Source organism: Varanus komodoensis, unplaced genomic scaffold (genome assembly GCF_004798865.1).
Source record: "Varanus komodoensis strain SLA01 unplaced genomic scaffold, ASM479886v1 scaffold4, whole genome shotgun sequence".
NCBI classification, from domain to species: domain Eukaryota; kingdom Metazoa; phylum Chordata; class Lepidosauria; order Squamata; family Varanidae; genus Varanus; species Varanus komodoensis.
Window position 1 is genome coordinate 31,503,843 of NW_025335941.1, and position 25,855 is coordinate 31,529,697.

General features: G+C 39.8%; 1 protein-coding gene across 1 annotated transcript in view; it reads right to left on the reverse strand.

The window, feature by feature from the left end:
* Window positions 1-25,855, reverse strand: part of TMPRSS7 (transmembrane serine protease 7) — a 61,981-nt gene that overhangs the window by 10,677 nt on the left and 25,449 nt on the right. The window contains exons 17-18 of the mRNA XM_044441770.1: window positions 25,420-25,581; window positions 2,198-2,310 (exon numbers count right to left, since the gene is read on the reverse strand). Coding sequence (XP_044297705.1) covers window positions 2,198-2,310; window positions 25,420-25,581 — 275 coding nt within the window. The remainder of the gene's footprint in view (window positions 1-2,197; window positions 2,311-25,419; window positions 25,582-25,855) is intronic.

Below are 25,855 nucleotides of genomic sequence, written 5' to 3' on the forward strand. Positions count from 1 at the left end.
TGTATCCAGCTACTAAGAATTTTCTGGTTTGCTGGCTAAACTGATGACATCCCAAATGGAGGGTATCACTTGAGAGGATAAAACAAACAATCCATGCTAAAAGGGAAAATTTTCCTGAAATTGAATGTCCATATCGCTTTTTGTACTCCTGGTTATACTTAATAACATTTAATTGGAGATCAAGATGTGCTCTTGTAAACTATCCTCTGTTTTGAAATATGTATATGTTCTAGATGCCAAGTATCTACCCAAGTATGCTTCTTGCTAAGTTAGGTTAACCTTTGATTTATTATGTAAGCCACCCCGAGGCTTTGGCGAATGGGGCGGCATAAAAATGTTTTAATAAATAAAAAATAAAAATAAATTTGGAATGCTGTATGTGTTGCTTTCCTTTCCCCTTCCCCACACAAATGAAGCTCTCTTTTATATATTTGGACACTTTCCTGCATCATATTAAAAGGGAATTCCCCTCTGGGAACTCTCTTCTGCTTGCATGTTTAGCTTTTTCATAAAATTAAGTCCTGTGTTTCTGAGCTTTGGGTTTCAAAATATGTGGGGGAAACATGATTTTTGCATAAGTATACAAATGGTTTTTGCAGAGGTTTGCAGAATTCTTTTTTAAAAGTGAGAGAACCCCTAGATATCCAATGCACCTTTCTTTTCATGTTTTCCTCAGGGTCAAGAGACGATTCCCTGGCAATACAGGGGACTAAATTAATAGACTGCATGATTAAGCAACAAAGTGCACAGGTACGTCGTCGTGAAACATGTCCACAAGCTGTTGTGCTGCTTTGTTCCTGTTCCCAGGAAAAATCCTGAAAAGGCTCGTAAACATACATCTATGCCATGCATTACCAATGAACTGAGCATTCAGTTCCCCATAGCAAAACAAATGTACCATTTTACAGCGCTCTCTCTCTCTCTCTCTCTCTCATAAACCTAGCACATGTAAAAGGTTACATAATGAAACCCCAATGGTGGTAATAAGTAGAATGGCTGTGCCTGCCCCACCCCACTTGGGCCCAATATGAATGCAGTTGGTAAGTAATTTGAACACAGTTTTAAAGTGCAAGAAAAACTTTACTAAGGGTGCAATCCTATGGCCTCTAGAAACAGCCTATATGATCATGAGTTAGAGTACCAGTTTTGATCTCAACATGTGCAGTGGGATAGAGTTGAGAATCTGGCTTCAGGACACCCTCCTTTCACCCTCACAGCTGACTCAGAAAGAATCTCACTGGCTGCAGACTCCGAGACTGGCTTGTGGACTCAGAGAGGGAAGCAGAGAGGCACAGTCATGCTAGCAGGAATCCTGGAGGTGCCTGAGCCTCCTTTCTTTACAAGCTGGGGAAGAACATTTAGATGGCTGAAATCTTTTCTGGTGATTCATGAATGGGCCCTTATTACACAGAGAAGCTCACTCTTTCCACATTGATCTCAGTACAATGTCAGTACAGTCTCAGTCAAGGTTTTGAATCTTAAGAAAATTCCTCTCCCACCCCCTTTCCTTTTCACTGTCAAGCCACTAGAGGGAAACTAGGGGAACTTTCAAAAATCATTGACCGTGCTACATAGAGCTAGGGTCACCTAAAAAGAGGAAATGGAAATTTAGAAATGCTTAATGCACGTCGTACCCAATGGCGTCCTTCTGCCAGCAGAATAGCCACCACTGACAGAATAGACTCACCCTCCCATGAGCTCTGTTGTGTGCACCCCAAATTTCTCCAGTTGGGGGACCCTCCAGATCACATTGGGTTGCAGAGTACAGGGGAGATGAGAGGAAGGGGAAATCCAGAAGTGCAAGCAGAGGTATTCTTCAAATAAAGTAATTCCCACTGACCCAAAGCCATTCTACATAGAGCAAAGGGATGTGCAAATTTTAAAAGTCCCGTTGACTGCATATTCTTCCTCATTTCCTGTTTTTGTTTTTAAATAATTTCAGTGACAAAATCTGCAATGGCAGGGATGTCGTTTAATTACAAGAAGCATGCTTTCTTCCTGAGTATTGTGGTCACCAATGAACATGATACACGTTTTTATGCTTTGTTCTAATGTTTGTTACCAATTTTTCTAGCATTTCTTGTTATCAGGAATGAAATACTGTAACTCTTAATATATGAACAAGAGCTTGTCTAACAGATGAACAAGTTACTCTTAAGCCTCTGTGGAGAAAGTAGCAGACAAAATAATAGCTCACCTAACTCCATCAATTTCCAGCCAATCCTTATCACATTTACTGGAACCTTGAGACTGTTCCTGGACTTGTATTACAAGGATTTTCAACTGTAATTTATAACCAGGTAGTGGTGCCTGGGATGAACAAAGGAAGTGTTTAGAACACCAACATACAGGAAAGAATATATATTGCACTTTCTTCCCTTTTATACTTCAAAATAACCTGTGCATTTTTTTCAGCACATTAATACTGCAATGCTTACTATCTACTAAGAGTGAAGTCCCATTAGCCTATGAATGACTATCAGATTGTAGCTTTAATCAATTAAATCTGCAATCTTTTATGTGCTCCTTAGAGTAAGCCCCATTCAACTTACTGGGTTTTTACTTCTGAGTACATATGATATGATTGTGTGGTATGAGGAGAAAGTCCCTTAGTGTTCAAGGTGCTGCTGTCCAAAAACATAAGGAAGATGGCTGTATCCATGTATGTACATCCAACAAGGGTCTTAAAATACAGTCTAATGGGGATGCCAATTAGCCTCTGAACTTGGCAAATTATGGCCATCTGCTGCAGGGGAGGAAGACTGCAGAAGTGCTCTTCATCACCTCCCTGTTCCCACTGCCCTGTGACTCAGCTAGATGAGACAGGAAGAGAGGACTACATCAATATGTATTGTATCCATCCCTTCCCTGGTCTCATTCCTGCATCCTGGAATATCATAGAAAGTCCTCTTAAATTTTTCATACAGCCTCTGAGAAGAAACTGTCCTTTTCCCCCTGCATGTGCTGAGGTCAGAGCTTTTTTCCAGCCTTGGATCTGGGAACTGAAGGAATCCTATGACTCATACGATGGTATAGGACATGGGACTGCTCTGTTAGTCATCAAATCATGGTAGAATGATAGTGACATCCTAAATCACACATTCATGGTTCTTTCCCAGAATTTAGCTTTGTTAAAGGATGGGTTTACCCCATTAAAGTAGATGGTGGGAACTATCCTGTGGCCTCTTGGACAACATCCCAGCAAACAGGATTATCAGAGTTCCCCCACCAAGGTCACAGACACCACTATGACCTCAGGAAAGGAACCCAGCTTGCAAACCCCAGCCTCAGTGGTCACTGAAAGAACTGTGCTGGCCACCTCCCAAGGCTCAAAATAGGGCATTGGAGGCATTCCAGTGGGCAGGGCAAGAAGTGGAGAGATGAGCTAGTTTAGTCCCTGCTGGTGCACCTCCTCTAGATGGGCTCAACAGTCCAGAGAAAAATGCATAAAAGGAAGGTGGAAATATGAAGATGCTCTTGCTTCGTAGGCAGCAGCTCCCCAGGGCACAGGATACTCCAAGGGCTGCTTCTACGGATTGCACTCTAAAGCTGTATCTTCACAGATACAAGTTGGTTCAAAATTTCTGCGGGGAAAATACCGGTTGGATAACATGGCTGCACAGCTGTTCACTACAGCCATTGTTCAATCTGCTTCTCAGTGAAGGCAAGTTATGTAAAGAACTGAAGAGAAGTTATGCAGTGAGGCATAATCAAGCAATGGAACGCAAACCCCATTTCCCCGAGTAGTTTTGGACATGATGCAGGAAAATGAATGACTCACAAATTTTTGCCAAAAGCAATTTCACAATTTTTGTGGAGCAGGCTTGAGCTGGCTTCAGGTTTTATTGGTCCATTCTCTAGCTAGAAATTGCTGTCTATATGGGGGCACACTCAGTCACTAAATCCCTGCTGGTAACTCAAGAGAATAGTGCAGTCTTCCAACTCACCCTGTGGTGGAGAGAACAGGCTCAGTAATAGCGTCTGAGCATGAACAGAATGGTTTTGTCTCACCACTGGGTCACTATGTCATGCCCTATATATACATTGTCATACAAGCAATGTGTTCTGTACATAGTAACAGAAAAGGGACTTGGCAAAGAACCCACCACACCAACCCACTAGTGCTAGTATTATTTATAATCCTGTCATTATCCACTTGTCATTTTTCTCCACAGCTGCAACTTACTCAACACTTGAAATGTGGCATAGCAGCTAAGGTGCTGGACTTGGACCTGAGAGACGTTTGTCCAGAGTCTGACTCAGCCACAACATGGGCTGATTCTCTCACTCAAACCAACCTACTTCACAGGGTTGAACTTGTGAAGGTAAGGACAGAGGATCAATTGCCCCGAACTGATAAAGAATTAGATAAACATTTATTAAGAATAATTCACATTCATGTTAGGCTGATTTAGAATCTATTTTGATCTACAACACAGGTGGTAATGACATTTAAATAAACAAATATCTTTAATATGATATAAAAGTTATAGGTTTCTTGTCCCAGAAGAAAATTATTTTCTTTTTAAAATCAATAAATAGATAAATGATTTTTTAAAATATCATTATTTATTGCTACTTCTGAAAATACATACCCTGATAATCCAGTGGCAGTCAATGTTTGGTGGGTAGTAACTTGGGTAATAAGGAGAAATTACAGTCCCATTCCAAGAGGTATACTGGCCACCACATACTATGTTGGGGAGAAGGAAAAGAACTGTTGTTGCTTAGGAAACCATGGAAACCAATAGGATGGTGCATTCACACGTGCCACCAAGTCACCCTGAAGACAAGCCACCGTGGGTTGACTATTTGCTGAATAACCCGTGGTACACCTAACAGATGATCAGGCTTACTGTGAGTTGTTCCCCCAGTCCTTCTCCCTCAGTCCTCCAGCTGCTTCAGCATGTATCCCAGTATCCTTTGTGGCAGAACCCATCTTGTCTTCCCCTCCCAGCTCTGACTGCTACACCTTTTTGTCACCATCTTCTTTTTTGTCCCCTGAAAATTGTGCAATAATTTATTTTATAATTTTGTTGTTAACAGTCTTTCAGAAGTGTTCGCATATACATTTTCAGCTGTCCAATATATGTATTCTTGTCTAGTCAATTTTCTTGCTTGTTTCGACAGTTGAATGGAGTAGAGAAGTAGGACACACAGTGACAAGCAAAGACTATCTGAAAATGAATCTGGATCGGTGCCTGGCAGAATTAGGGATTGAATGGGGGCCAATAAACTGAGGCTTAATCCAGGTAAGATGGAGGCACTGTTGGTAGGTGGATCATCTGTGGGTGAGTAATATTTGTCCTAGTCTGGACAGGGTTGCATCTGCCCTAAGGTTGTTAACATTGACACAAAGGTAAAGGTTTCCCTTTGACATTAAGTCCAGTCATGCCTGACTCTAGGGGGTGGTGCTCATCTCCGTTTCCAAGCCGAGGGAACCAGCGTTTGTCCACAGACAGTCTCCGTGGTCATGTGGCCGGCATGACTAAACACCGAAGTGCATGGAACGCTGTTACCTGCCCACTGAAGTGGTACCTTTTTCTCTACTTGCATTTGCATGCTTTCGAACTGCAAGGTTGGCAGGAGCTGGGACGGAGCACGGGAACTCACCCCGTTGTCCAGATTCGAACTGGCGACCTTTCAATCTACCAGCCCAGCAGCACAGTGATTTAAATGGGTTAGGGCCTAGATATATGAAGAAACGTCTCCTTTCATATACATCTACCCAGACATTAAGATCATCTGCTGAGGTCCTTCTCTGGAAGCCCTCTTTGAAAAAGGCTAGAAGAGTGGATACTATGGGAAGGACCTTCTCAGTGTTAGTGCCTTGGCTGTGGAATCTGCCCCCAAGAAAGGTGCACCTGGCACTGAAATGAATAAAGAGTCTTTATTCATTTCATAGCCAGCTCAAAACCTTTTATTTGCCCAGTATTTTAATGATTAGAATGATTTTATTACATACTTTTATATATTGTAGGTTGTGATTGTATGCAAGCACTGTTGTGGATTTTGCTGTCTTTGTCACTGCCGTTCTATTTTTATGTAAGTCATCTAGAGATCCTGGTTGGATATAGGAGGGGATATAAAATGTTTTAAATAAGGAAATAAAGGCAAATTTGCATGCTGTTGCTATGGTCCAGTTGACAATTTGCCAACTGAAAAGCACCAGTACAGGGAGAGAACGTAGCAGAACAAAAAATGCGGGGGGTGTGGTTTCTCCCTTTGCAATGTAATCCTCCTTATTTGGAGTGTTCGTGGTCTATTCAATGCTCTTCTGAGTCTGCAGCTACTGCAGAAAGGGAAGACGCCTCCTCTTTGGGAACTTACTGCTACAGTTACTATGATTTCCCAACAGTTCTAAAATAACCCACAGAAATATGTAATGATTGGGAAGTCAACAGAGGAGAAATCTGTGGCTGTTTAAGGGCTGTGATGTACAATAAATAGAGGTGAGGCAGTTTATGCAGGTGTTCCTTCCCTAATTCCCAGCCATTCAATGTGCATCCATTTCATCTCCATTTACTTCACAGCTATTAAATTAAATTTCGGTGGTCTTCTAAAAATTGTCAGGAGTCTGCAGTAACCACAGCAGTAACTCCTCCAAAAAGGAACCATGAAAAAAGGGTGATTCGTTTCTTCCCTTCCTGGTATAGCTGGGAAGTTGGGAAGTGTTGAAAAGATGTAAGACACTTAGAAGTGTCAGTTCAAATCAAGGGAATCATACCACCAAGGTGGCAATGCTGTTCTGCCCTCTTTGATGCACTCACTCATTTGGCTCCTCCAATCTACTGGGTAGTCATATGTGTGCACCTGCACACTTGTGAAAAGCCTGAAAATATAATAATACTAAACATTATAAGCCCAACTGTGTTGTTTTGAGGCATTGGAGGAAAAAAACTGTAGAATCAGAAATGATCCTTCCAAAGGGCTGTTTTGACATCAGTAGAATGGCAGGCAATGGCAAAATCATGAAAAATGAGCCACATGTCCTTTCTTTCTGCTTTGGTTGGGTGGCAGTGTTGCTCTCCAGCCATTCCTGGGAGTCCATGACAAAATCCCCCTTCCAGGTTTAGATGGCACAGCAGACCGACAGGGGTACCAACAACCCTAAAACAAGCCATAGGTTCTCGAAATGGCTTGTTCACAAAATATAACCAACCTTGCAGAAATGGCACTGGGTTTGCACAACATGACAACCCACAATGGCTGGATGCCCTTCTTAGATAGTCATGTGGTGAACAAGGTTGAAGAGTGGGTATAATACTTCCCCCTTCTTTTTAGTTCCATCTTTCCATTCTTCTTTATGACTCCAAAGAAGGTGAATTGATAGTTTCATTACATATGTTCTGTGGAAAGGGAGTGGTATTACCCTGGTCTGACATTTTGTTCAATTCAGAGAAACATTGATTTTTAGGCATTCTCCATCAGCACAATAGGCAGTTATGTTTCTAAAGTGACTAGAAATGTTCTAAACCACTCTTTTCTAGAATGGAATCAATCAGCAGAAATTGTCATTTCAGCTTCTTTCTGGGGTAGCCTTCTGGTTGTGTCAGTGGTGGATCCTACTGACACAACATAATCAGCAGAGGTTCATGGGCAGATTCATTCTAAACAATGGAAGCTGTCCCATGTGCAAGTTCTTTATGGACACATTAGAGTACACACTGCTGTGGACTAAAGCTCACCAGCATACTCCTGTTTGTTCCTTAGTCATGCCACTGCAAAATACTACTGAGTTTTCAGGAAAATGGGCCCAACTAAGCATAGCATGCCACTTGATTTCATGGATTTCTTTTTTCCACTCCCCGCTTGTTAAAATTTTTGTTATTGATAATAGTCTCTCTGGAAGCTTTTCTTCGGGGACTTATAGCCACTGGGAATGGAAAGTTTCTTCAAGACCATGTGCATGGTGAATCTGATGAATAGCGTCTCCCCCAGGGCAACTTATTAACCATATAATAAGTTAGTGATATGATTCAAGTGATGTGCTTAGTGAAGAGGTGAGCAATGTCTAAGGTCCATCCCTACTAACCCACATACACACTAGAGTTGCTCCTTGCACACCCTGTTATAAGGGAGGATGTACTTTTTTGTTGCTGTCACTGCAAAGCTATCAAATTTGGGCAGCAAATTCAGGAAGGTTAAAAAAAAAACCAAAACTAGTGGTTCATCTGGCCTGTGGGGCACATGCTGCCCAAACCTGCTTTAGTGTACTGATTTGGTGTTTAGTTGACACTCTTTAAAGGTTTTAAAACACCAACAACCCTGGAAGAAAAGGCACATGTCAGTAGCATTTTTAAAAGGCAAACCTCTAGATGAAGTGCCTTGCTGGGAAATGGTCATAGTTAGAAAGCCAAATTTAAAAGGCAGGCAAAAGAGGGAAGCCAAGAAGGGGAGTTGTTCTGAATAGGAATGTCTTGGTTTGGGAGGGTTCGTATGCTTTATGGTGAACTGCTTTGAGTATATTGTATAGAAGACAATTGTATACAAATAAATTATGACTATGACTACAAAGATGATCTGTAACTCTGCACATTCAGAAAGGGAAGCACAAATTGTTACCCCTATCAGAATTCTTTAAAAAAATGGTACATATGTTAGAAAAGGTCATCCCTAGAGCCATATCTTGTCTCCTTTTCAATCCACAGAAAGATTTCCAAGATCGCAACTATAAATGAAAGTTCAAAGGTATTTCACAAGCATCAGTGCCTTACTTACATTGGGTCTGATAGCTACATACCAATTTTAGGAACTGCTTGGAAATAGGCTTTCAATATGTTGCTCTCCTTTCTTCGGTCCAGAGAGAAAGTGACCAACATTACATTACTGGATGAAGTTAAGCGTATAACTGGTGGATTCCAAGCCCCAGACATTCCACACCATCTGAAATACATTTAGACTAATTGACAACTTGAAGTTATTTCACTAGAGTCCCAGTAGTATTTCATGGTTTCATTCTACACTAGAAACAAAGCAAGAAGTTGTACAGTTACAGACTTGACAGCTTCTTTGGCCAAGTATTCGATTTGCAGCTTATGAGATGACTGAGGATGCTACTTTTTACTAAAACTGAAACAAGAAAGAATTTTGTGGCACTTTGTATGCCAGACTTCCAATCTGATACCCCCCAGATGTGTTGACTACAATTATTATCATCCAAAGCCAACTTGACCACTGTCTGGGGATGATGGGATTTATAGTCCAACACATCTGGGGGGTATTAAGGTGGGGAAGGATTCTGGTGATTAACATATTTTTTTTTCATCCTCAGTTGAGATAGCTGAATGGAGCTGTGTAGGCAGAACATTTTGGTGGGCTTTCATTCATAGAGTTGCCACGAGTCAATGATGACTTGATGGCACATAACAACAAATACACAGAATTAGGCAGAGCAATTGTAAGCAGTGAAGTCAGTGGATAATGTAATGTGAGAAGAGCAGACAGTGGCAATTCAATGTATGTGAAGAAGCAGAGCGATCCTTCAGTAGGGCTGTGCAGATTTTGTTAGATCTTTTCTATTTGTGTTCTGTGGATTGTCAGGTACCTTTCATTCAGTCATTGGTGGAATACACTTTTATTGGTGGAATGCACTTTTAGTCTAAATATTGTACTTTCTCTAATTTATATTAGCACCATTGTGCCTTGCTACCATGCATTAACTAATGCAAGTGCACATCTGCACACTTAATGCGTCCAACAAAGTGGATTTTAGTAATGATAAATAAGTGATGATTTTTTTCATAACAAATATGCTACTTTCTAAGATACTACAAGGCACTTTATTGTGTTTGCTGCAACGCAGACTAATATAGCTACCACTCTGGATAATACAGCTTGATAAACTTCAGAGGAGCTTTGTGGTACCAGTGTAGTTTTCCGGCTAGAATCTTGGGTTCCAGCCACCAGAGCCTACTGAAAAATACATACACATGAAATCAGAAAAATCTCTTTTGAGTACCAGAACTCACCATGACTCACAGTCCTTCCACACCAAAATCCACTCTGAGCTTTATTTCAGCAATATAATTTGTATGTGTAGTTGGTGTGTGTATGAAGTAGTTTTGTTGCTACTGTTGTTAAAATATTGAGGATCAGAAATTCTTGCTAATCTACAGGAAATCACCCAGAGTTCTACCAGTAGATCCAGCCCTACTTTTCAGCCATCACTGCCTTATATTCATTTATACCACATGTCCATCTGTCTCAGTACTGCATTGTCCCCAGAACAGTTCCTGTCAGGCTTTCCTGATTTTAAAGGCGATTTTTTACCATCATCTCTGGCATGCTGCTAAATCTCAACAGCAAATTCGGGAAGGGGCAGAAAAAGGCTAGAGGTCCCTGTGGCTCATGGGCCTACCCCAGTTTAGCATGACATTTAATTTGGTCTTTGGTTAACACCCTTTAAAGAATACTGAAAGCACCAAAACTCCCTGAAACAAAAATAAAAGCAGCAGAATTTTTTTAAAAGTCACCTAGACTGATAATTGGCATCAGTGTAACCTTGACAAATATTGGCCTATTCCCAAGTGAAGCCAGGCTGTTCTGCCTGGATAGCAATTATAAAGGAAAGAAAGAGGGTGACTAAGCCAGAATGTATTTTTTGTTTTTGTTTGGCTTGTGGTGAACTGCTTTTAGCATGCTGTATATGGGGAAACAGTTACAAAAATAAAGTGACTTTGACCGCAAAGGAACTTGGTGACTACACAGTCAGAAAGAGAACCAGGCATCTCAAAAGAGAAAGTACTGTGTGATAATAAATCATGTGTAAATTTATGCGTTGAGTGGCTTTGCAGAAAATATGCTTTTACAATTACAATAAATGGCATTGTGTAGAGGCAAGTCAGTTCCATCATTGCTCTCTTCTAGGGAAAGTTGCAGTAGATTTTCATATCTTTGCCATTAGAAAAGAAAAGGAAATTTTCCAAAAAGTACATTTCATTACTATCTCATTCTTCTTGACTGTGGTATGTAGAACTTTGCATAACTACTATTGACTATGAAAACAAAGAACCGCAAAACAAACCCATATATGTGTGTATATAATGTAATTTAACTCTTGGACTTGTGGATTGTCAGTTACTGAATTATGCATTCCATCAGAATGTTTTGTTAGTTTGTGTGTTTAATTAGCATAGATTTAAGGAACAAATATCCCCAGATCCATATCTTGTCCCCATTTTAAGTGCCAGTCTCCAGCATGGTCTTTATTCCAAAAAATCTCTCTAGACATCACATAGCATTCCTGGCCAAATGAATTTTCTCCAAGTCTCATTATTTCATGCAGAAGAGTACAAAGAATGGTTTAGTGTTTGGGAGCTCAGATCTTGCCTCTTTCTTGTAATTGCTGTTAGGACAGTTAGTTGTTCTTAGCCTCACCAGTTTGCTTTCTAGGAAAAGGGTGTTTTATGACTGGTTATTTTCACCATGTGCGTCATTTTGATCTTGGCCAACTCTCCATGCAGTCATTTTGTGAGAGCACCCTTGGCACATACTCAAAATCCCAAATGTTCCCACTCAGCCAAAAGGTTTGGGGACTGCCATGTTTCAAGTCTTTCCCCACCAGCACTTTATACCTAAGATCACATAAGTGGAGATGCCATGCTTGAACCCATGTCCATCTGCATGTGAAACATAAGTTCTCCCATTCTGTATTATGAAGCACAGTCCTATTTGCTTCTGTCCATACCTCATGATGATCTTGTTCTGCAGAGGGAGCAGGAAATCATATGCAGATAGCTTGTGAGATGCACAGCTCCCAGGAGTCACACCATGCAAGGTAACCACCACTAAACTCACAACACAATCCGATGGAACTCGCAGCCTCCACTGATAAAAATATTTCTTCGGATTTAGCAGTGTCAGTGTCCTATTATTTCCAGGCTTTGCATAGAGGTCAAAGGGCACTGGTAAACAAAACCAAAACAGATCAATGGCTGCAAGCAGTAAGAAGAAATTGAAGGTGAAATTAATCCTGAACGTGTCAGCCCAGATCTCAAGGAAAGCTGCCTATATCACAAAGGCAGGCTTATTCCAACTCATCAAACAAAGAGGGAGTATGTAGAGAGACAGTTTTGTGCTATGTTCTGTGCTGTGCTTGTCCCTCGGGACAAGCCTGAGACACAAAGGCTGTGAAAAACGCCTTCATGTACCTGATTTGTGCTTAGAGGACTTGAATTTCTGATATAAAGCCAGCACCTTTTACCAGCTAATTCAACACAAAACAGCTCTTAAGTGCATCCACTAATGGAGAAAGCAAATGAAAGACATCAGTTTAAGAAGACAAACAACTGCTCACAGTATGAGACAATTAATCTTTTTACAACCAAATTCAAAACATCATTGTTCAGAAATAAGTCTCCTACTGGGACTTAATCCCTATCACAGATATGCTATAAAGAATACAGTTTTGCATTAACTAACAAATTTTATTATTAGCTATAATTTATACTTTGATAATCATTAACTTTTCTGCGTTGAAAACAATTGCTAAGAGCTTTACGTATTCACAGCTAACTTAGCTAATTTTGATTAATGTATGGTTCCCAGACTTCTCCAGATGGCCCCAACACCAAATTGTTAGGTGCTTCCCTGGCTTTTGTACAGTTTTTCCTACACTAACAGGTTGGAATGTTGCTTCTAAGGCTTAAGTACTACCAGGAGAAGCCTGAAGATAGATTATACATGTTTCTTTAGCATTTTAGTGCTGTCCCTTTCACTCTGGTCCCACCTACCAGTGGAATGTGGCTGTCGAGAATGCCTCAGAAACAAAATCTGGCTCTTGGGCTAATAGAGATTTCATAATTATGCTGTTAGTTAAGCTAGCTCAAAACTTTCTCAAATAGATAAGCCACAACAGCATGAATAATGTTTGTTCATTTTTATTTCTTTTACTGCTCAAGAGCATTGTGTGGACAGTCTGTAGTTTTAAATAATCACTCTTCCCACATATCATCTCACTGATTACAATGATCTTGAATAGACAGAGCTGATCTACTTTTATCATGCCATAACCTTTTAGTGATTTGCCTCAAGGAACAGCAGTTATTCCCCATGACAGAAGATTCTTATTCTTATCCATGGTGAAGTGTCGGAGCAGTGAAGAAGAGCAGCTCCTGCACCTTTCAGAAGTCCTACTCAGATGACATGTATGGGGATATCAATAGATGGACACAGGTAACCTGACTGTGCCTGCTGATCCCACTCTCTCCATTCATTCCTAAATCTGTGAGCAAAGCCAATGTGCATATCTGCTCACAGCTGCAACACAGAGGAGAAGGCCAGCAGTCATGCCCCAACTCCACCACCACTACGAGAACCCCATTCACATGTTGGTGATGTGAAGCCAGCAGTTATTTCAGTTGCCTTACATGAGTTGTAAAATAACTTTCACTGTCTGAGGCATTCACACAAATGGTCAATATGCATTTCTTTATTTGGCAGGGTAGTCTTCCTAAGCAAATCAATTTAAAAAACCCTCAAAATATTCCATCTCTTGAAATAGCATGACACTGATTTAAATTGGTTAATTTGCAAATGACAAATGAGACTTGCAGGATGGAGTGTACCTATTTGAGGGTCCAGTCAACCACGTCTTTTTGCAAGACACTTCATTGTATTTGTTTTCCCCAAGGTTTGCTATCCACCCTCACCAACATTCAGCATTCTGTGCCTGTTGAATTTACTTAGTCCTTACTGAGCTTTCTGGATCTGTTCTCCCCGCCCTCCCCAGCACACTTCTGCAAAACTGCATTTTTCCAAGCCTATTGATACCTTCCTTTGAGTGTGGGTGTTGCCATTTTAGTTACATAGGATTCACATTTTGAGCAATTGAGTTTGATATTAGTATACTGAATTTACTGATGAGAAATTACGGAAAGTGACAGCCCTACAATCAGAAGATTCTGAAGAGATTTTTCAACAGGCTTAGAAAGCCAGGATCAGCACTTTTCAGAGTATATCAGGGGTTACATTTGACAGAGTGAACAGAATGCTAGGAAGCACCTCCTGTACCCTTGTGCAATTTACTTGCATTCAATTATTTTGGGACAGGAGTCATTTCTCCCGTTCATGATACCCTTTGGATTCCACCAAAGAGCAAATTCAGATGCGGATTGTGCCAGAGCAATATTCAGGAGATCACCATAGGAACAGAAGAACCCAGAAAGAGTTTTCCTGGATCAGACCATGGCCAATAGAACCTGGCATTTATCTACTGAAGCCAGGTAGATTCCTCCAGGAAACCCACGGGCAAGTCAGAAGGGAAAACTGTTCCTCTGCAACTGAACGTAAGAAGCAAGTCACCTCTGTTCCTGGAGATAGCATGTAGTAGCTGATGTGACTAGTAGCCATTCACAGCCGTCCTGTATTAATTTGCTTAATTCCTTTTATAACCATTTACACAGGTGGCCATCTTGTGTCGTGCCCTTTATGGTTTGGCCATGTAATGTATCCGAGGATGTATTTTCTTTCATTTGTTCTGATTCCCCCACCACTCCTCTTAATTGAATAATCTGGGTACTATTATCAGGAGACAGAGAAAAACCTTCTCCCTATCCACTTACTCCAGACCATGTGTGGTGTTATATACCTGCCTCATGTCATGCACACTCTTGCTCCTTTTTTTTCTAAGCTAAAAAGCCCCAGAGATTAATTAACAGCATAGAATTGTTCAGAAGAGGTGAGGAAAGTCAGTTCTTACCAGATTTCAGTGTTACATCATAGTCCATTGAATCTGAAACTAAAAATGATTAAAAGTCACCAAAATTAGTAATGTGTGTGTGTGTGTGTGTGAATTTTTGAATCTTCTAATGGGTATAAAATGGTATATTACCAAAAATTTCCATGTTAATAATATCGAACTCCTCTTGTAAAGGAAATGCTTCTGCAGCAGTGCTGTTCATAGGCGAAAGTATCCTTTTAGTATTGATTTGTTTCTGCTTTAGCAAAGACAAATTTTTAAAAGAGAGAGTGATATCTTGTGGGGCCCAAAATGTGCTCCAGTAGTAAGCTCGAAGGCCATTTTTTCCTTCACTGGATGAAGATGACAAAACAAAGTCCAAATATAGTATAAGAATTGATTGTAAAGTTATAAAGAATTGATTACAGTAGTTTGGGTAAATGTTTAAGTGCCAGTTTGTATCAGTCTGTGTGCATTGCTACAATTGCACAATTCACACAGTTGTCCTGAAGGGATAAAATGAAGGTGGAAAATTTGATCCTTCTGGCTCAGTGCACAGTTGTCCTGATCCATATCTGGGCCACTCATGCTTACACTAGAGTAAGGACAAACCTTACCCTTATCTACATGCTAATGTGCAATTTGATTGTAAGAATGTGATCGTGCATGCAAGAACCAGTGTGGTGCAGTGAAGAGACTGCTGCGCTGGGACTCAGGAGATCCAGGTTCTCATCCCCATCCCTGAGGCTCACTGGGTGATAGTGGGAGCCATGGACTCTCCTACTAATCTTCCTCACGGGCTGTAGTCGTGAGGATAAAATGGAGAGGAGGAGAACCTGTAAGTCACCTTGGGTTCCTTACTGGTATGTTCTGAGGGCCATTACTGACTCATCCATGCCATAAGATGGATGGAATGTTATGTCAGCCAAATCAAGACAGCACAGTCTATTTGAGGGAGAAAGAACTCCCAGACACTCTGGGTTGTTTGATGGTTGTTACTGCCCAGGTGTGGATGACACAACAAGCTGTGCATGGCTGGGTAATTAAGCTAATGGCTCCCAGCATGCCACTATTTAAACAAGCTTGTTCTGATTCTGTTAACCAGGTCTTTGCATTATCTCCTGTTTTGAGAAAAGTGACAATGATCTGCAGTAGCATACAGTGGTAGAGAGTCAATCCACATGCTCTTTTTTGATATGGTGACAGACTGGCTATTTAGAAAAGGGGATTAGGGCAGGACAGTCATAAGCCTCAAGTAGTTTTGTATTCATTTATGTGCTATCCATTAAGTTTGATATTCTTCGTACAGATAATATTTTCTTTTCTCTAATTAGCTTAATCCATTCCAATCATAATTTAAGAGCATAAAAAGAATCATGCTGGCTCGATCAGGATGAGCTCGTGTGACACAGTGGTTAGAGTGTTGGACTAGGATTCAGGAAATCTGGATTCTAGTCCCCACTCAACCACGAAACTCACAGGATGACTTGGGCCAGTCACTGCCTCTCAGCCTAAGCTACCTCCCAGGGCTGTGGCGAGGCTGCGAGGATAAAATGGGAAGGAGGAGGATCACTGGTTTCTTGTAGGAAAAAAGTCAGTCTCTCTCTCTCTCTCTCTCCACACACACAGACACATGGCACTATCTAGCACAGCATTCCATTCACACAGTTACCAAGCAAGCTCCCTGCAGAAATGCTTGCTTGACTACGTCCCACTGATTTCATTGGTTTAAGAGCCAGTTAGGTTCAGCTAGAATGACATGTGACTAAATTCCTTGCTAATCTAGTCATGGTGATCCTTGCACTGGTAACCTCATGATGTACACTACAATGATGGGCTCTGTATTTGAGGATGAGGACATATGGGGCTGCCCTTGGACCTGGTTCAGAAGCTGCAGCTAGTGCAGAATGCAGCCACCAGGGGACTTCATGGGGACATCCAACTATGTTTACACATAAGACCTGTGCTAAAAGAACTATCCTAGCTGCCTACGATCTCTGCAGCCACATTCATCTGTATGTTGTCATTGCCGACATAAAAAGGCCCAAACATCTTGGGACCAGGATATCTAGCAGACTGCCTTGCCTTGTATACCATTAGAGGAGGCCTTGCTGGTCATGCTAAAAATATCGGAACATGACCATGTAGTGCCTCGACAGCCAGTTTTCTTTTTATACAGTTTTTATCAGTATTTCAAATGAGATTTTAATATGTACATTTAACTCTTGTGGATTTTTAATACTCAGTGTCATAGAAGTATTACAAATGAATAATAAATCAGTCAATGGGAAATATCACAGGCAATCTACCACCCTGTTGATTGCAATGGAACCTAATCAGACTTGATATAAACAGACCATTAGGGCAATTAAGCAGGTGTATATGAAAGAAAGGTTCTCTTTGTAGAGACTACAGATTGAACATAGCACAAGGAGGAGGCCTGCAAGCATGACTCACACATATTCACTTCCTTATTCGGATTATCTGCAAAACGGCTCATGATTGACTTTAGCTGGATTGTGTAGGTATATTTAGGATTATGAGCAAACTTTAGCCAGAGCTGAAACAAACTCAAGTCCTGATCAAATCTGTTCTTCTACTTCTTGCTATTATCTTATGATCTGTGCAATGTGAATAGTACATTTATCAATAGTTGACAGATGAACATTTATTTTTGCAATGAGGGAATATAGCAAAAGTTGCTTACCTAAATGCAGTAATAATAGTTTTCAAGTAATAATTCCCTAAGGCAGAAGATCCATAGAATTCTGCAAACTGATAGTTAAACAATTAAAGAGCTAAATATAAAGAACAAATTATATCTGTTAAGTTTTGAGGTAAGCATATAATCTTGGAAGGTTATGCAATAAATAAAAATACTTCATATTGTGGTTATTTCCAGACCTTGCACAAATAAGGAGTAGTCAATAATATGGAGAAAGAATCACAGACAATTCAACATTAAAAGTTGCATTTTTACAAGGTAGCATGATACTGATTCTGCAGCACGTGAAGTTTGCTGAAAGACAAAAATCAGTATGAATTTAAACTGCTTAAGATCAATGTCATTTCTGGCTTCTAATCAGGTCATAGGCAACTCATGTCATCCATGCACAAAGCAGCTTTGAGATCCATGACTAATTTAGTTGGAAATGCAAGCAACAGAGAGATGCTTTGTATTTCAAACCTTCTGTTACAGCAGACCCAGAAGAGTGTATTGATCTCATAAACAGAGTAAACTTGGAAGAGAAGTGCAAGAATGCAAGCATTGTTGGGCTAAAAGAAGGGTTTTTTAAGTGGTGGTGGGAGAGGTTTTTTGATGTAAATAGAAATTGATAATACCAAAATCCACACAAAGGAAAAGAAGATATCACTGACTGATACCTAGGTAAAGTATCTTCACACCACTGAAACCAGAGAGCATTCTTGTGCAGGATGGCAAAAAGCATTTTGCAGAGACACGAAAAGCTGCATTACCTGCTACAGCAAAAGCAATACCAGTAATGGCTTTTGTGGCACGGTATTAGTAGGGCATGAACTTTTGTAGACGGGTGTGATCCTAAATTGGAGTGTGCATGTGTGGTTTCTGTGTGTGAGGAGGAAAGAATCATTATGCAATTAGAGAGAAAGGGATTTCAGACAGTATATATTGTGCCAATAATATTAAGCTTACATATTGAAAATAATACAGAAATGCATAAATGTATGCAAAATCATTCAAGGGACCATTGCAGTGCACTGATTGTAACAGGAATATTCTAGCATTTTGGTCCTTGAAGTAAAGCATCAAAATTGCATGCTTGCTCAGTAGTAAAAATATAAGTAACTGGTTATCTTAGTCTCCAATTTGCTGCCTGAATCATATTGTCTCACTATGCCTAGTGGTAAGGTAGCAGGCATCAAAAATGTCTTCAGGTTTCATCAGACTAGCTTCCTGATCCTTCATATTGATCACTTAAGTGAAGAAAATTAAAACGTATTAAATCAGTACCCCATAGAAAAATCCCTCAATGATGTGCCAACTTTTGAATTTTTTCAGCAGCATATCCCAATGGTAGGAACTATTAAATGGAATGTGAACTTTCATATCTTTCATAAACGAACTTACATAATTCTGGACTGTTTCAGCTTGCAACATAAATGAATTTGATTTGGGATGCATTAGGTCACTTGTGCAGGTCAAGTTAGAAATTTCTACACTTCCACCAATATAGATGAAAGAGAATGCAGGAGCTGAAAGAAGGGGATTCCTCATTAGCAAGTCAGCAAGCAAATAAAAACAGGTTATTAAGTGCTGGGAAAGAGTTGCTAAAAGCACTTTGATTTAAGTGTATAAACAAAAATACATATTTTTAGGGGAAAAAAGATATTTTCCCTCTTTAAGTTATAATATCTGACCAAAAACAGATTTCCATTACAAATCTCTTAATTTTACTATTGTTCTAAAGATTTGTGTTACTGTTGTTTTGTTCTCTGCACAGATTTTTGTTTGCATGTAGATTCAGTAGCATACATATTTGATAAAATAAATAAAATGAAATAAAAATAAAACATTACATTGTGGGTGGTGACATTTCCGATTTCAAGGAAAATGTGTGCTTTCAACGAGTACAAATGAAGTAAACTCTATAAAATATATCTAGAGTTTATTTATTGACAATCTATTTATTGTCAATACCTGGGGCAATATTTTGTAGAGATCAAGAAGTGTTTTGTAGGTGTTTTCTGACTTATAAAATGCAAATCTTTACTTCCTTACTGTTACTTATTTGTGTGTGTGCATGTTTTCTGATAATTTCTGATAATATAGGGTAGGACCAACTCCAGATATAGATTCAAGGCTTAGGGTACAATTTCCTCACCCCAACACCCCTTGCACTGTAGGAAGACATATCTGTTAAAGGAAAACTATTCCATCTCCTTCTTATCTCTTTACTGAATCTGGATCACTGTCCCAATGAATCTAAAAGCAAAATGTTAATGATATTTGGGCAGTAGCTTTTCATAGTACAATAAGATAACATTTTGGACAGTGATATCAACACCTGTGATGAACATGCTATATACCCCACCCCCATGTTAATCCTAATGTTTAAGATTAATCTCTAAGAAAACAAATGTAGCCTTTATGTGCTTACTGAAATTATACTGCAGGAGTTTTGAATCATTCCACTTACATAATGTAAGGTACAGGACCAACAGAATTAAAATAATAGTCAAGGAAATCATAAGAAATATTGTTAAAAGCCATCTTTTCCAGAAACACACACTCTTTTTTTTGCCCAATGTATGATTTAGACATGCAATATCTTCTTGTGAAGTCTGGCTGTGGTGAAGAGACAGACCCTGTTAAAGAAGGAAAGGAGATGAGGGGAGAAATCAGAAAGTGCAATGAAGTAAAACAGTTCTGTCTTGATGCAGCCGACCCCACATTTATTGCCACATTATTTGCAAGCCATTTTCAAATAAGAGCATTTCACTAGGAAACTAAGAGTAGTTCCTTACCGGTCCAGAATGAAAGTGTGATTCTCTAGGAGTAGGTATGCTGTATATAACAGAGAGGTGCCTGGAAGGAAAAGACCTCATCGTAATATTCCTTGGTTTGTTCTCTGCAATTCTAAATATTAGAACCATGAAAGAAACTCATGAAGGATGTCTTTGTTAGTAAGATCAGTTACAAAAAATGTTTCATTGTTCCTTATTGTTGTCTTTGCTGTACAATTTTGCTGAATACCCTTCTGACTACTAGCAGTCTGGGCAGAAGGTGGAAAGAAAAATAAGCCACCCTTACTGTAACTCTTTCTTTTCCACACTGGACAGTACAAAAGGTGAGTCTCTCCTTGAAAATGCATGAGGGAATCTGTAGCTTCTCGTCCAAAAGTTCTGGGCACTTCCGGGGAAGTGAATGCTAGTTATGATTTGCCCACAGAAGGCAGCATAGGCACATGGGTTTTTTAAAGGCAGGGAGGGGAGGATGCAAGTTTGAAATAGTAGGTCCAACAATTACTGAAGGAGGCTGAGTAAGAACCCAGGTAATTTTGTGATTATTTAAATTGCATAGGCCATGGCAGCAAAACTAATTAAACTAAAAGCTGTGAGGATCGGGTTCACCAGCAGATTCTGTTACACTGTTCTTGTTCTTACAGCTGAGAAAAGTATTTTAAAAGTCTGGAAAACTTGTTCACATTTTCTTCTGTCAAATTGAAGCTCTCACTTTCTCTGTTTACATTTCATGGCATTTGGGGGCATATGAATAAGAAAAATATTGAAGAATCTCTTTTTTATTGATCTGATCTTCACAATCAAGACAACCAGATCAACAATAAATTAAGTGTGTGGAATCAGTACCATGCATCTTGTAGGTTTGATGAAAGTCTCCTAGACTTAACAGGATGTCAGTTTATATATGCAAACATTATTCAAAACTGTGACCTTTTGTGGGGGGAGGGGTGATTTAACTTCCCTTTTTGGACAATATAGTAGTGGCTACACTTGTTCCTAGCAAACAACACCCATCATGAAATGGGTTGCTGTACTTTGCCGAAAGTGTGGTGAGATTTGGTCCATAGAATCACTTACAGTCAGACATGACTGAACAGCTGAACGACAACTTTGGGTTTCTTGTTAACTTCTAAACCATCAAAGCCTGTACCATATAGAATGTTTTAAGGTTATGTCACACATGCATGTTCCACACTTTACTGGGCATGCTTGGGCCTTATTGGTTGAATTCAGAGGGGATGGTTTACCCCTTAGTTGTGTTATTTGGCATTTTTAAATGATTTAGATTGTAAATAAATGTTGTACTTCTACAAAAGTCAGGCTTCTTGGTGGCCTTGTTTTGGCTACAGTCCTGGCAGCATTCATCACCTTGGTTTGCTGTCATTTAATCTTAATACCAGACAGTCCCAGCACAAAATTAAACTTCAACATGTGAATTGTTTTTGAAATGCATTACAGAGATGTTTTGAAGCAATAATGGAGTACATTCCTGATAAGATCGTCAGATGTTCTACTGTATTGAAGGCTTTCTTCTGCTCTGAAATACTCGCAGAGGACAGTCCTGTATTTGATGGGCTGCCCAGTCCAAGTCCAGCTTAAAGACAATGAACCATAAGGAGGGATGCCCAGCAGGGGCCATGAACTCGCCCATGAACAGTTTGCACTACCGGAACAGCAAACTAAGCTGGTATCATAAGTTCGTTTTCCTTTTACCCCCATCCTTCTTTTGCCTTTCAAGGCGGATCAAAATGAGAGGCTACTAATGACAGACTTTATTTATTAGTAAGTCAGCCAAACCAGCTGGCTGATCCAACAGGTATTTTGCAGAGATTGTTAGCAAAAGACAACCCAGCTAGTTAATGAGTCAACTAATAGGGAAGGAAAGTACCATGCATAGAAGAACTTGATTCCAGACTGGGTTCCTCTCCTCCTTTGCTATCTAACAGAGTGTGCTTCACCATCAGGAAGGTTCCCACTGCTTGTGTGCCAGGTGGTGGGAACGCAGAACAGCACTGGATTGGCCAGCTCGCTTGCGCTGATACAGCATGACCAGACTTCTTAAGTCACATCCCTCCTGCTCTGCCCCTGCTTGATCAACAGTGTCTTCCCTGGAAGAAGACAAGACCCGATGCTTCCCAGCCAAGTGACATATTCTAAGGCTTGGCAGTCTTGATATTCCAGCCAAGGATTCCATCCCATCCTTTTGTTTCCAATTCAGCTTCAGCTTCTAACTTTAGCCATCTTGGAATGCTTCATTTTGGGAAAAGTGGGCCCAGTCCCCACAGCAGGCACACAGACCACCTGGTTGTCTTCTCGGTTATGCACCTGACCATCTCTATTATATTTCTAAATCTGCACAGGCAACCAACATTCCAAATTATGCCCTCTTTTTCAGTGATGCAATCTGCCTTTTTTTTTTCTTTTTCTTTTGGTCAATGCATTAGTGGCCCCCTTCACTCCTGGCAACCAGCTGCCAGCATGAGATGGATTATTGTCCATTCAGTCTGTTGTAACTTCTACATTATAAATGCAGAGTATATTGAAATGTCCCCATGCAAAATGTGTTAAAATGTTTTAAGATTAGCTTGTACATAATTTGGTTCCTTGTTGTTTTACCAATGTGGCATCTGAATGTATAAATTCAGTCCATTGAAAAATATTGTACTTAAGGTGTAATCAGGTGAGACGAATGTTCTGAGAACCCACAGTCGCTGGGTTCATATAACACAACTACTCCTGAGCATGGATTGCATATTTAAAATATTGGCTGCGGCCACACTGTAGGGTAAATAATCCATGGTGGGCCATCATGTCATGTGAACAAGCCCAAGAAATCTGGTAAAGTTTAATCAGGAACAAATCTCCTTCAAGTCTCATGCTTGAGCTTATAAGCTGGAATAAACTAAATATACTTGCTAGCCGTATACTTTGCAAGTAGTATGCTTGAACTTCTACCTGATTGATTTATTTCTGGATAAGTACGTCAGTTTGCCACCTTGAACAGCAAGCTGGTGTGCCTATTCATGCTTTAATTATTATTATCATTATCGGCGACTAGTCTCCTGGTGCTTTTTATCCGTACATATAGAAATGTATGGATAAACAGAAAACAAAGGAGGGGTGATTAAAGCCCTCATTTGAACCAAAAAGAACACATTGAAGCATAAGAAATTGAAATTGCCTACAAAAGAAGGAATCTTGTGCAGATGAAATCATAGTCTCCAGGTGGAAACATGCATTTTCCAGACCACAAAGATGCTTTCCTCTGAAGTCACTAGCAACAAGCAGCACAGAGATACTTAATGTGACAGCAGTCATCCTCATAATACAGAATTTTAATTATAATAGCTGGGTTGTATGTTCATCTCTAGTAGTGTCCACAAGGCCAGAGTAACTAATTCAAGATAGAGTACCACCACTCTGCCAACAGGTTGTTAAGGTCTTCCAATCATTTGAGGATTTCAGTTGGTTCAGCTGCATCCAGGACCCTGCCACTATCGGTGACTTAGGTTTGTTATCAAAATCACTCTTATGTCCTTCAAATGCATCCTTGAATATGTTCTTCCCCAAACATATGATGCTTTGGGCCTGCTCTTCCAGTATCATAGTAACATAAGCAGAAGTTCTTCATTGTGATTTTTACCATTTTCTTTATTTCTTTAATTTATTTATTTAAACAACTTATATGCCGCCCCATCACATGAACCTCAGGGCAGCTTACAATCATTAAAATCCCATATAAAATACAAAAAATTCATCAGATAAATAAAATACAAAAAATAATAAAATAAAATAAAATATTGGATCCAGCCTGGTCAGTTTAAACCAACAAATAAACCATTAACAGTTAAAATAGCATTTAAATAAAAAGGTCTTGGCCTGGCACCGAAAAACAAATAAGGACGGCGCCAGGCAGACCTCTCTGGGGAGCGCATTCCATAGGTTGGGCGCCACAGCAGAGAAAGCCCTCCTCCGAGTGGCTTAATGATAGATATCAGCTAGATATCAGCTAGCCTTCTCTACCTTCCAGTGATGTGAAGGGGGCTGAGTCACTGTCAGAATAGAAGAAATACTTGGTCACCAGACTAGTCAGCATCAGTACATGAGGTAAGAGGGAGTGCCATTTTGTCATCAGCCACAGGCATCAAAACATCTTGGGCCAATGCTTTTAAGGAATGTCTTCAGGACTAATTTGAAAGGTGAATAATGTCTTCTGCTCACCAATTTAACTTGGAGAATGGAAACAATAACCTTGCTCTACCTGGCAATCTAATTGAACCTACAAATCTCTCCAAGCAGGATTTTGGTTTTTGCTTTTGTTTTCTAGCTCAGATCATAGTTCCAGGAGGAATACCTTTTTGGGGGAAAATGAATGGACAGTCCACAAGTTCTTGTACAAGTGCTTTTTACCCCTGCACCCAGTAGTAGCTTGGTGAAGAGAGTATTAAAACCACAGCTTTGCAAAGCAATTAATGTATTTTGTTTTGCCTTTATACTGAGCTACATAATTGAAATGAATATAACACTGTCTATTCTCCAGTAAAGCAGGTATCACTGGTGGAAACCTTTTCCTAAAGCCTTCTGATCTTTTCTGGAAGATTGGAGGACCCCCCAGAGAAGATTTGGAAGTCCATGGGCATTCAAGGAAGAGAGGAGGGTAAGGCCAATTGTACAAGTTGATGCCTACTCACATGAGATTGGATGAAGACCCTTGATGATATAGCTCTGTGATATATATGATATAGCTCATATTTTCTGTTGTGCATTTTTCATATCTAAGCATTTTTAAATACGTTTGTTTGATCCCTAAATTGCATCACCAGCGCAGATATTTCTACAGACTGATCACAGATGTTGTTTGGGTGTGCAGTTAGTTCTGGGAGATGCAAATTCAAAACACAAACAAACAAACAGTCAAAACCAAACTTCTATATCTCTAGCTGTAGTCTTAAATAAAAATTTAATTCAAATAATGATTTTAGAACACACCAACTTGAAGTATGGAGTACTCCAGTGTCATTTGAGCATAAGGAGGGTAGAATATTATAATCCCCCAATCCCCAAGTCTCCATAAAACTCTACTAGTATATGGTGAACGTGCTCATTCCATTCCATTCCATTCCATTCCAACACAATGACAACTCTAAAACACTAGCAATAATTTATAAATATGCTTTTAATGAAGATGTTTCAGAATAGATTCTGTTTCAAATGTAATTGGTGCTAAATTAAAAAACTGAAGGCACATATTTGTGTATCCATGTAGCAAAATTTGACACCCTTGTGTATACTCCAGGGAAATTGGGTCTTCCACAACCATAGCCCCAGCTAACAATGCCCGTCAGAAACCACTTGCCATCACCTTTCCTTCGACATGACAGGGGTCCTCCAGAATCTCCCTAAAGAGACATTAGTTTGACAAGTCAAAATGTTTTTTAACTTTTAAAACATTTATACCAATATTCTCATCGACAATATCATGTATATTGATATTCATAATGTTTTCTTACTTTAAAAAAAATCAACGTGGTGAATCAAGTAATTTAAATCTGAGATTGGTCAAACAAGAAGAAACAAAGAAAAACCCCATTGTACATTCAGTACAAACCCAGAGTTGATGTCAATTGCATGAAAGCAATCGATGCACATTTTTGATATGTAAATAGTAGCCCT